The following is a 12872-nucleotide window of genomic DNA, read 5'->3' as shown; positions in this document are numbered from 1 at the left end:
TGATCACAAAAATCCCGTCGGCTCGCCATGGTTCAGCTGCGCCAGCGGAAGACAAAGCCCTCCTACGCTTCGTTTATTGAATTAGAGGAAGATGACGGCTATATGCTAGATTGGGGTGCGGCTCACGAGGGAAGTGCTGGGCCATCGGTCACCCGCTCAGGGCGACCTCTGATCGAAGATCAGGCAAGTGAGAGCGAATTTGACCCAGAAGGCGAAAAGGGGGAAGGAGATCTTGGTTTTGAGGACATGCTTGTTGATGATGATAGTAGTAATTCTGGTCAAAACCTTGACCTTCTGGAACCTTCTGCAGGAGAGTCGACGTCTGGAAATATCCCTTTGGGGAGATCTCGTCGTACTTTAGCTTCAAGCAGCGAGTTGGCCAAAAAACAGCGAGAGAAGACTCAACGTCCGACAAGTGAATGGCTCAACTCTGTGCCCATTATCCATGCGTCTAAATCTCGTGCTGGCAATAAAACTACATCTGCGTCTCGCGACAATTCTGTAAGAGTCCGGCCCTATCCCGCGTTTGTGCCTCCTGGGACTTCCTTCCGCTTGACAACCGAGCCTCGACCATTTTGGGAACCGACCCTATCGACCATGCCATCAATTGACTACAGACATGTACACAAACTCACCCAAGCTTGGTCGCGCAGCCTCTTTCCAGGGCCTGCCTGGGAGCTGATGGAAGATATTGGATGGTACAAAGAACGATTGTATCAACCAGATGGCACTCACCCTAGGCCACTGACACTCGTTGGCGTCTCTAGTAGTGCCTCCGATCTTGAAATATTGACCACAATGTGTGTATAAGTGTCCCGCACAGCTCGAAACTTTTCTGCATCTTGGTTTGCGTGGTGAATAATTGATCGTTTTTCAGCGATGGGCGTAAATATCTGCCGTCTCCGACTGCTGACGATGAGAGCGAGAACTGGACACCACCTCCACCTGTTGACTGCTTCTTTGGTCCGCTCGGAGATCAAACCATCGTGTCTCTAGGGACATTCGAATCTGTTTCCCTAGGTGATTATGCTCATCCATCGCCTCGACGAATCTGGGACGTAACAACATTATGCAGCGAAGTATCTCAGCACATCGACCGCCCAAGTTTTCAATGTTGGGGGGCCTGCATGGGGACTTGATTGGTGCCCAATGACGGATGGATTGTTGAAAGGTACATGAGAAACCCCTACACACTTTAACACACTACCTACGTTCTTCAGAGAGAAACTATCGTAGATATCTCGCCGTTGCAACTTTCCCCAACATAAAATTTTCTCTGTCCCCTTCACCAGACACGGCATTCTCAAGGCCGGCGTGCCTACAGTTATGGAGTTACGGTCCACCGGTAGAGGAGGCATCCGGCCTCGATGCAAACGTTAAATGTGAAATGATACTCTGTGTTGATGATGGACCCTCATTCGAAATAAAATGGTGCCCTTTGCCTTCTCATGATTCAGTGAGTTACCCAGTCCCTAATTTAGTTAGCTGTCTTCATTTTTTGTAGGCCAACATTGAATCAGCAGTTCCAAAACTCGGTATTCTTGCAGGAGTATTCACGGATGGCTCGCTCTCGATCCACTCCGTTCCTGATCCCCACCATTTGAGAAGTAACTTGGGTCAGGATGTTGAAGATCCGATATATAGTCAGTGGTCTCCTCGTTTTGAAGCCATACTGCCGCTCAGGCTTATTTGTAGTGCATACCAAGGCAATTTTCAAGGTTTTCCCCAGTAACTCGGCTTGTACGTGTCTGAGTTGGGCAAATAGCGAACTACTTGCTGTTGGATGTTCAAATGGCAAGTGCTTTGCATGATGTTGCATACCACTTCGTTCAGTTGGCTTATTCAAGCAATACCTAGGCACCATTTTGGTATATCATATCAAAGAGGCACTGCTACACCGGAAACCAGGGGAGACAGGTACGAATGTGAGAGAGCACTCGGAATTTTGTTGGACTAACCGAAACTTTCAGTCATCGATCCTCTCCCGTATGCGGTCATTCCTGCAGCCCAGATCGCAATTCGATCCGTCACCTGGGCGCGCCAGCCGCCATACATATTCTCTGACGGAGAACTGAAGGGAGATATCACTTCTGATCCCACAACGATATTGGCCACCTCTTACTCTGGAACTATGTACTTTGCCGATACCAGGGAGAACCAAGCTTATCCGGCTTTCCGGGCCAGAGGCTAGCTGGAGTTATTCCAGGTGTTTGAGGTTGTGATACTGATAGTTTTCACGCTCAGATATCCCGTACTGTGTCGAGCACGCCCCATACATCGGGGGAGTGCTTGTACCCGAGCATGATAACCTCCTGAAATATTATGGGCTATTTCCGCAACTCATCGGTCATGGTACAACAACTCTCATTGCCAATGGCCCTATATGGGTATGATTCCCTAATATTCACGCTCACTCATCACCACATATCACATCTTCGCAGGACATTTCGACATCCGATTTTCACCCATACGTTGCTGTTGCCTGTTCGGATGGCTCTGTAATGACAAGTTGCCTGATGAAAAACGTTAGGAAAGCAGGCTCGTCCGCGGTACGTGATTTTTTTAACGTGGTTTGGTATTGATAGCATTCGCAATCACCGCAGCCGATTCTCCAATGGAAAGCCTATCAAATGGACTATAACTCCCACACAAATCAGTACCGGATGCTTGATAATTTCTTGCCAATGGTGAAGATTTGCAAACTCGAATCGTGGACATTGCTATTGACACACCGCACACAGGAATTGACTGAACGCTCACAGACAACGAAGAACGCAAAGAGGCGTAAAGGTGAATCCGGTGCAGTGGCTCCTCAGGAAGGGCGCAGTTATGACGGGTCCGGTGCCTGGCCTGCTGAAGTCGGTGTCCATCGTGTAGCGTGGCATTCTGGTGGGGGACTGCATTCTGCGCCTCTCCTAGCGAGTGCGACGGCCAGTGGTTTATGCAGGATCGAATGGATGAAGGGCCGAGGCCAGGAGGGGATAAATTTGTATTCCATGATTCAGCATCTGAGAGGTGGGGAGACTGTGGCAGCGAAAACCGTTCTAAGCGATACAGAAGATGGCTAGCATCACTGTCCACTCCTACTCCAGGACACACATTATCATAGCCTTGTATGTGATGTGTCACAACCCTTCTGGGTGATGTCCAGACACTTGACGCTGCCCTATGCGGAAATACTCATTACTGGTTATTGGCGCGCTTTCATTGAAGTCCAGTAGGCCTGACTTTCCCGAGGTCGAATCGACACGCTCAGGCCTTGAAAAGTCCCGGGATATAACTGAACGCAGCGCAGATTGCCTTTCCTTCCATTGGGGATCACGCAAGCGTTCAAGTGCCGCTAAAGCCTTTCAGTAATCACGCCTCCATATCCATGCACTGGAACACGATGCCAAGCTGTCGGTGATGAGACCTAGATGAAATATTCAGAATAGCAGCTAATGGCCAAAGATCTCAGAATATGCGGAGGGACGTGCGCAAGTTTGGCGTCAAAAATTGCAACTACTAGACAATCATTGCTAGGGATTATTGGTACGTGCAAAAAAGAAAAATTCTATGGACTATGGAATAAGCCATACAAAGGATGAGTGGGCAGGGTGAGTTAGCATTAACTCACCACCACAGACCACATTAGCCCTTTGACCTATTGCTCTCCTCCAACTCCCCCTCTAGCTCCTTCCAGATCTGGTCGCCCCACCGTGTCAAACCTCCATCCAGATATGCCTGGCGCAGGCGATCTTCCACTGCGTCTACCCTTGGATTCCCGCTCGGTCGGGTAGCCTCGTATTCATCTCTGGAAACGTACGGCTATTGAGAGGCAGATTCAAGACAGGCTTGATAAGAAGACGGAACCGATGCTGAGATACGTTGACGCATAAATTTAGAGAATTCTGGCATCTGGGGAAAAAATGAGAAATATATGGGCATCTGCGAAATACGTTGTTGCTTACAGTTTGGATGCCTGTTGCCTTCTTAACCCATAATATGACGCGCTGGCTATGGTCCCGACAAGCCCTGTAGCAATAATGAGTGCTTGTAATGCATCCTTGACTCCATGAAACGAAGATTTTCCCAGGGCATCGAATCCTCCCTGGGTTGTTAAGGATGATGATGGCGTTTGGGGACTTGGGGATGGAGTGGGATACTGTACTGGCACGACCAACAACCGGTCACGCGTCACGCTGGCTTTGGGGTTGCAATGTCCGGTGTTTGGTGGCTCCAAGTGGCTGTGTGATTTTTCGATTGGATTTGGTCACATGTAAAACTAAAAGTGATACATTTCCATCTCTTTTTCTAGATTTTTCGCCCGTCTGACTCGTTTACATCAAAATGGCCGATTTTTTTGGAATCGGCTGTATTGGGTGTGTGGTTGGAGGAAACCGAAGAAGGCCATAAGTGGATAGCATCCAGTGGACGGATAAAAATATGCTATATTAAATTATTTAAATCAATTGAAATGGCTGTTCTGGAGTCAAACTGAATTACATTTATCAATTTGATTCACCAACCTCTCAAGTTCTTTGAATTGAATTTGGGTTAACTGAATGAATTATATCATAGTTCACGGAAAACTTGACTTTGTGGGATGAAGGTTGTTTCTCTTCTTCTTTACATTTGTAAGGGATTGATGCCAAGGGATGTTGGAATTTTTGCTATCAATTCTCCTGGATACCAAGAACAACCATCACATTTGCACCGTTCCATATGTTGAATTCTTTAAACATCCGGTGTTTCCATTTTTGGGAAATTCCATCATTCCCGCTCCAGAACACACACATGTTCTTGTTTAATGCAGGCTTTCAAAAGTAAATGTTTGAACTTTGGGTTCACCTCTAGATACATCGCCAAAGGGGAATAAATTTCTTATGTTTACCTGTGGGAAAATTAAACTATTAATGTGAAAGCAAGATTACTCACCCTGCTGACTGGATGACATGCTATAGTCATTGCATGTGATGAAATACCGGTCCTAATGCACCCCACATATAACCACCACCACCACCACCATCTGGTACACCCCACCTGACCCCGCGCTGCCGCACCGCCACACCACCCTACTCCGCTTCCCCTGCTATCTGTCACGGCCATGCATTCCGGCCCATTCCCGGCCTGTCCCGATGCCGCCCGTTCCCGTTCCCGCTATGCGAGCGTGAGCGTGAGCCCCGACCTCAGCCCTATCCTCCATGAGGACTCCCTGCTCACTCCCCCGCTTGCCCCTAGGCTCCCCTGCACCTGGCCGACTTCCCCACAGCCACACCAACCTTCCCGCCCCGAGTCCGCCTCTGGCACCGTGCCCAGCGTGACTCCTCTACCCTGCCCACTTGGCCCCTACAGGGCCGCTACCATTCCCGTGCCCGACTCCGGCCCAACTCCGAGTCCAGTGCTGCTATGATACCATTGCCGCTATCGCGGCCCTACACTCCTTCCTTTATTTATCTGTTATTGTTTGTTTTGACCTTCGGTCATTGCCGGCCACTGTGCGGCCAACCCCGCTCTTTGTCCTCTTTTGCTTCCGGACCCTTTGGACTTCGGCCCGGGTCCGCCTCCATTCATTCTTTCCCCATATATATATCCTGTATGTTACTTTATTGTACCTTAGCTCTAATATCAATGTGACCACGACCCCTAAGTCCTGACCCCAACAAGGCAACCCCAGTGAGTCTGAAATGAGGGCCAAGAGACAGCTAGGGGGCACAGCACTCCCTTTAGAGTTGCTGAGGCCGAATGCCCTACCCTCGGGCCTTGTTCGCGGCATCATGGCCATCGTGGCCTATAGCGGCCCGCAACGGCGACCTTCGGTGCCGACCCCGGACCAGTGTCTAACACTATCACTCCCCGTTCCCCCTTTCCCCTTTTCTTCTTTCTCTCTATTTCTATTCCATGGTCAACTTCCCTTTCTCTATGTATCATTACACACCTAACCCTGCTTACCTGCCATGCACATTCCCGCCTACAGAGTGGCACACCTCCGGGATCTCCCATGGAGATACTGTCAGGGACAGCTCTGAAAGCGGCAAGGTCCCGGCATGCGGGACTCGGTGGGACGAATAGTGGCTATGCATAGTGGCCATCCCATTGTGGGGTGAGCATCCCTGACCACTTAGTCTGAAGTGGGAATGTGAGTTATCATTAAAAGGGAAGGCTACACTACTTGCCTGAAGTGGGAATGTGAGAAGAAGGCTACTTCTTCAGTTCCCACTCCAGCTGTTATTATATACATGCAGGATCGATCATGTGGGGCACGCCACATCACCCTTGCACACAGCCATGGCTCTCTGGGTGCCTCTGTGGGAGATCCCGAGAGGGTCTGCTGTGGGTGCGGGGCGAGTGTGGCAGCAGTGGTGGCGATATAGGGATGGTAAGATACAGGAGGGGAAATGGGCATGCATGCCGGTGATACATTGAACAGTGGGAAAGGTGGTCCATGTAAGAGAGAGAAAGAAAGAAAGAAAGAAGAAAGGAAAAGGGAAAGGAGGGAGAAGCGGTGCGGAGTGGGGAAGCGGAGTGGGGGTCAGGCGGGGCAAGTCAGGGCGTGCCCTGACAGATACCCAGGGAGGTGTGGCTGTGTGCGGAGATGATGTGGCTCCCCCATGTGACCCCAACCGCATGTATATAATAGCGCCTGGGGTGGGAACAGAAGAAGCAGCCTTCTTCTCAACTTCCCACTTCAGACTAAGTGGTTGGGGATGCTCACCCTGCGATGGGACCACCGCTATGCATAGCTGACACCTGTCCCATTGAGTCCCTCACGCTGGGACCTTGCTGCTTTTGGAGCTGTCCCTGACAGCAGAAGAAGGCTTTAACCTCATTTCCCCTGCCTCCCCCATCTCTCCCACTATGGTGACCGAAGAGCAGTATGACAAGCTGCTGTCCTGATTCCAAGAGCTCCAGGCCATCATAGAGAGCCAAGCCCAGAACCAACCCCCAGCTGCGCCCGCACCGGTGCCAGCACCCGCACTGGCACCTGTACCCGCCCCCAGACCCAAACCACCTAAAGTTGCCCCCCCACCCCCTTCTCTGGAGCAACTGAAGACCTTGACCACTTCAAGGCTGAATGTGGCATCTACTTCCATGTTCAGGCGGTGGAGTTCCCCAACGCCCTCTCCCAGATCCTCTTTGTCCTGTCCTACATGAAGCGAGGGACTGCAGGAGCATGGGCGACGCAGTGCACCATCACGCTGCTGACAATGGGCTCCCCCAGGCTTACCATGGATAAGTTCAACACAGAACTTGACACCATGTTCCAAGACCTGAACCGCAAAGCCACCTTGTGACAAGGCACCGACTCTGTGGACAAGGTCATCCAAGAGTTTGAGATCCTTGGCCCCACCTTGCGGCTAGGAGATGTAGGGCTAGTAGACTGCTTCAAACAGGCGATCAACTCCTGGCTCTGAGAGAGCATCTACCGCATCTACCACATGCCAACTACCTGGGCCGAGTGGAAATGTGAGGCCACCCTCCTCGACAACCAGTGGCGATGCTTCCAGGCAACCCAGCCCCGCTTGCCCCCAGTCAGGCCCCAACTCCCACCTGCAAGATCCCCACTCCCCACCACCTTCCTGCAAGCCCGCCCAGCCCCTGCACTGCCACATCCCCCACCTGCCGCTGCACCGCTGCCTCCTGCAGCCTGCCCTGCAGCAGGGGGAGGGCCACAACCCATGGACCTTGACTGCTTGAGGATAGACCAAAGATGAAATGGCTTCTGCTACAATTGCAATGCACCAGGGCACATCACGCAAGACTGCCCACAGCCGAAAACCCACCGAGCCAGATGGATGCACCCAGAGGACCTCAGGGCACTCATGGAGGGGCTGAGAAGGCAGCTAGTGGATGAACTGGGGATGGAGACAGATGGAGGAGAAGGGCAGGAGGTAGAAGCCCAAGAGGATTTTCAGGAAGGCAACCAGTGAAGGACATGCCCCGGCCACCTGTAGGCGATAGTACTAGCTCGTGTAGATACTGTGATGTGCCTAAGCCAGTGCCAACGTCAAATTCCACCAAGTCATCGCCAAGAAAAAGAGGAAAGTTGCATCCTCAATCAGTAAGGGCAGAGAAACACCAAGTGCGGCGCTGGAAGTAGCGGTCCCGCCACCTGCCATCTACGTGCTGTCCAAGCAACCCCCCAGATCCCTCAACCTAGCTGTAAAGCTGACTGCCTTGACCTCCCTCGCCACTGTCTCTGTGTTGGCCCTCCTGGACTCAGGAGCCACCGGGAATGTTGTAAGCCCCGAGTTTGTCAGAAAACACCGGCTCGAGATGACCCCGCTCCCTCAACCCATTCCTGTCCGCAACGTTGATGGGACCCCAAACGAGAACGGGGCCATAACTGAGGAACTAGAGGCCCTCTTGACATTCGGACAGCACACAGAGCAGGCCCACTTCGCTGTTGCGAACCTCGGGTGGCAGTCCCTCATCATAGGACACTCATGGTTGCTGCACCACAACCCAGAAGTGGACTGGACACAGCAAAAGGTCAGTATGTCCCACTGCCCGTCCTCCTGCCAGTTGGTGCGGGGACATGCCAACCCAGACCATGTGGTGGAACCTGGCAACAGGATTTACGCCGCTATCATCCCCCCAGGTTGGGGACACGAACTAAGAGCAACCACGATGCCATCTCAGCAGATGGCCCAGGAAGCCCGCAAACCAGAAGCGGAGCCGGCACTGTTCAAGGTGCTAGTCCCAGTACAGTACCAGGACTTCCGGGATGTGTTCTCAAAAGAGGCCTTCAACCAGCTGCCCCCCCAGAGGCCCTGGGACCATGCAATAGACCTGGTGCTGGATGCCAAGCTCCTGAGAGGGAGGACCTTCCCCCTGTCATGACCAGCGCAGAAAGAACTAGACAAGTTCCTGCATGAGAACCTGCGGAATGGGCACATACGGGCGTCCAAATCCCCGATGGGAGCCCCAGTCTTCTTTGTCAAGAAGAAGGATGGATCGTTGCACCTAGTCCAGGACTACCGGAAGCTCAACGAGATCACGGTCAAAAACTCATACCCCCTCCCACTCATTTTGGACGTCCTCGCATGCCTCCGAAATGCCAAGTACTTCTCAGTGCTAGATCTGCGCTGGGGATTCAACAATGTCCACATCAAGGATGGCGATGAGTGGAAGGCAGTGTTTTCGACCAACCAGGGATTATTCGAGCCTACTGTTATGTTCTTCGGCCTGTGTAACTCCCCAGCGACATTCCAAACAATGATGAACGACATTCTCCAAGACTTCATTGACCAAGAGGTCATCATCTGCTACATGGACGACATCTTGATCTTCACTGCCACCCTGGAGGAACACAGGAGGGTCGTCCAAGAGGTCCTGGAGATGCTGCGGAAGCAGAGACTCTTCTTGAAGCTGGAAAAGTGTAAGTTCGAGCGGAAGCAGATCGAGTACCTCAGCCTCATCATCTCCAAGGGAAGCGTTGCGATGGATCCCGTGAAAGTCCGTGGAGTTCTTGATTGGCCAACCCCAACCAAGGTCAAAGAAGTACAGTCCTTCTTGGGGTTTGTCAACTTCTACTGCCGGTTCATCAAAGACTTTTCCGAGACAGCCCATCCCCTCCACGTGCTAACCCACAAAACCAAGGCATGGACCTGGGGACCAGGCGAAGACCATGCTTTCCAGGCCCTCAAAGACACCGTCACCTCCGCCCCAGTCCTCGCCTTCCCCACCGATACAGGTTGCTTCAAACTCGAGTGCGACGCCTCTAACTTCGACCAGTGCGGTCCTATCCCAGTGTCAGGGGATGCGCGTGCTCGCGCAAGATGCTCCAATAACCTAGTTGTGATTAAAGCCGGGGGAAAGGGATGTCCCCATCTTAGGGTCAGCTATATACATGTAGAGTCCGGCAATAAGGAAACCAAACAGATTGCCGATAGAATCACGTGATCATAGAATGTTCCAGAACAATGCCGGAGATGATCCGGGTCACCGGGGCTTAGGTAAGCGGAGTAGACGGGAATTACCGGCATACTTCCCACGCGCATACGCGCAGCCGGCATAGGGTCCAGGGTCATTGCTGATCCCTGACACCCAGCTCCAGACAGACGGAGAGTTCCACCCTGTAGCTTTCATGTCCAAGAGTTTCATGGATGTAGAACGTAACTATGAGGTATACGACAAGGAAATGCTCGCAATCATATGCACCCTCGAGGAGTGGCGGCATTTCCTACAAGGAGCAGAGGAGAAAGTCAATGTCTACTCTGACCACCGCAACCTAGGGTATTTCTGTACCGCACAATGGCTGAACCGGTGCCAAGCATGGTGGTCACTCTTCCTCTCCCAATTCCACTTCCCCCTCATCCACCACCCAGGGAAACTCATGGGGAAACCTGATGCACTCTCATGCCATGCTTGTCAGAGACCGGGTCGAGACGAAAGAGTGTCTCTGTGATGGAGGGCTTCGGCCTCAGCGACTTATGCCAGGAGCGCTGTGCCTAGTAAACACGTCCGTGCCTTAACTTACTAACTGGCCACCAGAACTGAAGAGGGTAAACTCTAGTCGATTTTATTACTGAAGTGTAACCTATGTACAAGTTGGATATATATATGGTTACAGCGAAGACGGGTCCGCAAATGGTGGAGCCGAACGGAGCAGAGCTAACGGGGTTAAACATTAGCCGACTGAATATTACCGATGAGTTGGGTTGCGGGGTTAACGGAAAGGCAGGCGATAACCCAGAAACGGAAAGGAGGGATAGGCCCGAAGGTGGGCTCTGCAGGGCAGGCGAGTGTATTGCCCAACGGAGGCGGGAGTGCGCTAGCGGACGTCGGAGCTGTCCGGAAGCCTTCGGGGCTCCATACTTAGGGAGGCGTAGGTAATAAATTGAAAGGAGGGGGTGGTGACCATCGAGGGGTACCGAGGGGATTGCGGAATACAGAAGCTCCGAGGTCAGTGGAGAAGGAGCGGGAGTAATCGGAGGGATCGGAGGGATCAGAAGTCGATGGCCAGGGATGGATATGACAATGCTGACCACCCAAAAGGTAAAGACGATGTAACGGGTCTATCGCCTAGACTCAAGACAGAGAGAAGGGGGAGGGTGGTAGTGTGTGCAGGTGTGGTTCATTGGGCCGGGTTTTGGTCCATGGGTGCTACTGAGTCTGCAAAAACCTCAAACAAACACTCACCTATGTCTCTCTTGGACGTCAAGGCTGAGTATTATGATGTGAGGGGTCTTAGACGTGAGCAACTAGCTCAGTGGGGGCGTTAGGGTCGTGGATGGCGTCTTTGCCACTTGGATGCAACTTCTGCTTGTCCCTTCACGGTCTATTCAATACTAACTTGTTATGTACAAGCTGTTATCTATTTTATATGAGTTGGAAATGGAATAAATGGAATGGGGGGGTGCAAACGGGCCGTTAGGCAACCGTAAATGATGAATATCCAATTGGGAACAAAGAAACAATAAAAGAAATATGAATGAATGGGGAAAATGTGACAATGGGTCCGAAATGGGAATTGTGAAAATTAACTCCGCAACAGTTCGCCACAGCGCCCGCCTATCCTCTCGTCAGCAATCTCCTCGTCTCCAGCTTTCCAACGAGCCCTTATTCATCCCAATTGGTGCAGTACTTCTTGAGATATGGCCATTGACAGGTGCTGTCAAGACCACGTGAGACCCTACACCATGCTGAACCATCCGAGTATGGGGTTTCCATTCTGGGAAATGCTCCGTGGGTAAAGGAGGAAGGTATAGCATCACCAATGGGTGGAAAAACGGCTGGGTTTAATGTGTGGTTATGGAGGTCTGGAGAGGGGGTGAAATTGGCGGCGTGGTTGGGTGTGGGAATTTGGCTTGGGACTGTCGGGAATGATGGGGAAAATATGGAAAAATATGGAGTGAGTGTATGGAGTGTTGGATAGTGATATAATGAGTATCGGGAGCGTCAGCGGATATGTACTGCATGTTAGTGACCAAATTCCGCAGAATCCGACTTTTTGCGGTACACGGAGTTGTCCCCACAACAACGACAACGACAGGTTGACTCTCCTCCAACCCACTTGGTTTGAGGCCTGCACAGCAGAGGCAGTCTTGGTGGAAGGTGAAGGGATGACTATCCTTGAGAGGATCAGCAAGGCAAAGGACCTAGATGAGAAAGTGGTAAAGGCAATGCGGGAACTAGGAGAGGGCAGGCTGAGGTTGGATGAGTGGGAGAAACAAGGAGAGCTGGTTCTGTACAGAGGAAAAGTGTACGTCCCGAAAGACCCGCAACTCCGCCACGACCTGGTGTGCTTATACCATGACGCACATGCAATGGGCACCCAGGGTGGTGGAAAACCCTGGAACTTGTCTCCTGCAACTACTGGTGGCCACGGATGGCGGAGTATGTTGGGCAGTACATATGCAGATGTGACACCTGCAACCATGTCAAATCCTTCCCCTCTCATAAAGTGGGGAAGCTCATCCCGAACAAGATCCCTGCCCACCACTGGCAAGTGATTTTGGTTGACATGATTGGAGAGCTCCCCAAGTCAAAAGGCTACAATGCTGTCCTAGTCATAGTGGACCACCTATCCAAACGCTGAAGGAGAGAACGAAGGAAGGTCAGTTGGGAGGTTCAAACGAGACCACCACCAAGCTGTTCCCTGGTTCTTTAGTTAGGATGGGGAAGTGTACTAGTGTTATTTATTGTAAATATAGTACCAATCCGAGTGTTTTGGCTAATTCTATTTTTATGGGTTAGTTTTAAAGTTCCTGGGAATTGACTTACAGATAAACCGAGCCCTGTGGAGCTGTTTCTTTATTGAAATTTATTAATTTGTCTAGGTGTAATTCTGTGTGGCGTTGTTTAATTTGGATTTAAACTTGAATTTAATCTTCTACTTGGTGAAGTTTCAAAGATTCTGTTCAGTTAATGAATTTGGATTGTGTCTG

At 51.3% G+C, this 12872-nt stretch overlaps 2 protein-coding genes across 2 annotated transcripts; one reads left to right on the top strand and one right to left on the bottom strand.

Annotated features, from left to right (window-relative positions):
- Positions 1–27: 27 nt before the first annotated feature.
- Positions 28–3068, top strand: EI90DRAFT_2928711 (uncharacterized protein; the record flags this gene model as incomplete). The annotated part of the gene is made up of 13 exons (XM_039054968.1): positions 28–800; positions 878–1020; positions 1076–1171; positions 1221–1468; positions 1505–1643; positions 1696–1785; positions 1858–1917; positions 1971–2133; positions 2156–2208; positions 2245–2387; positions 2442–2549; positions 2604–2687; positions 2742–3068. The coding sequence occupies 13 exons, from the start codon at positions 28–30 to the stop codon at positions 3066–3068; spliced, it is 2427 nt and encodes an 808-aa protein (XP_038913425.1).
- A 562-nt stretch (positions 3069–3630) lies between these two features.
- EI90DRAFT_3018304 (uncharacterized protein) lies at positions 3631–4936 on the bottom strand (the record flags this gene model as incomplete). The annotated part of the gene is made up of 7 exons (XM_039057220.1): positions 3631–3807; positions 3867–3897; positions 3951–4226; positions 4324–4428; positions 4509–4540; positions 4777–4832; positions 4918–4936. The coding sequence occupies 7 exons, from the start codon at positions 4934–4936 to the stop codon at positions 3631–3633; spliced, it is 696 nt and encodes a 231-aa protein (XP_038913424.1).
- Positions 4937–12872: the final 7936 nt, after the last annotated feature.

Source organism: Cantharellus anzutake (assembly GCF_015039405.1).
Source record: "Cantharellus anzutake strain C23 chromosome Unknown EI90scaffold_42, whole genome shotgun sequence".
Classification (NCBI taxonomy): Eukaryota; Fungi; Basidiomycota; class Agaricomycetes; order Cantharellales; family Hydnaceae; genus Cantharellus; species Cantharellus anzutake.
The sequence above is the reverse complement of the archived record's forward strand: the minus strand, read 5'-3'. Positions and strand labels throughout refer to the sequence as shown.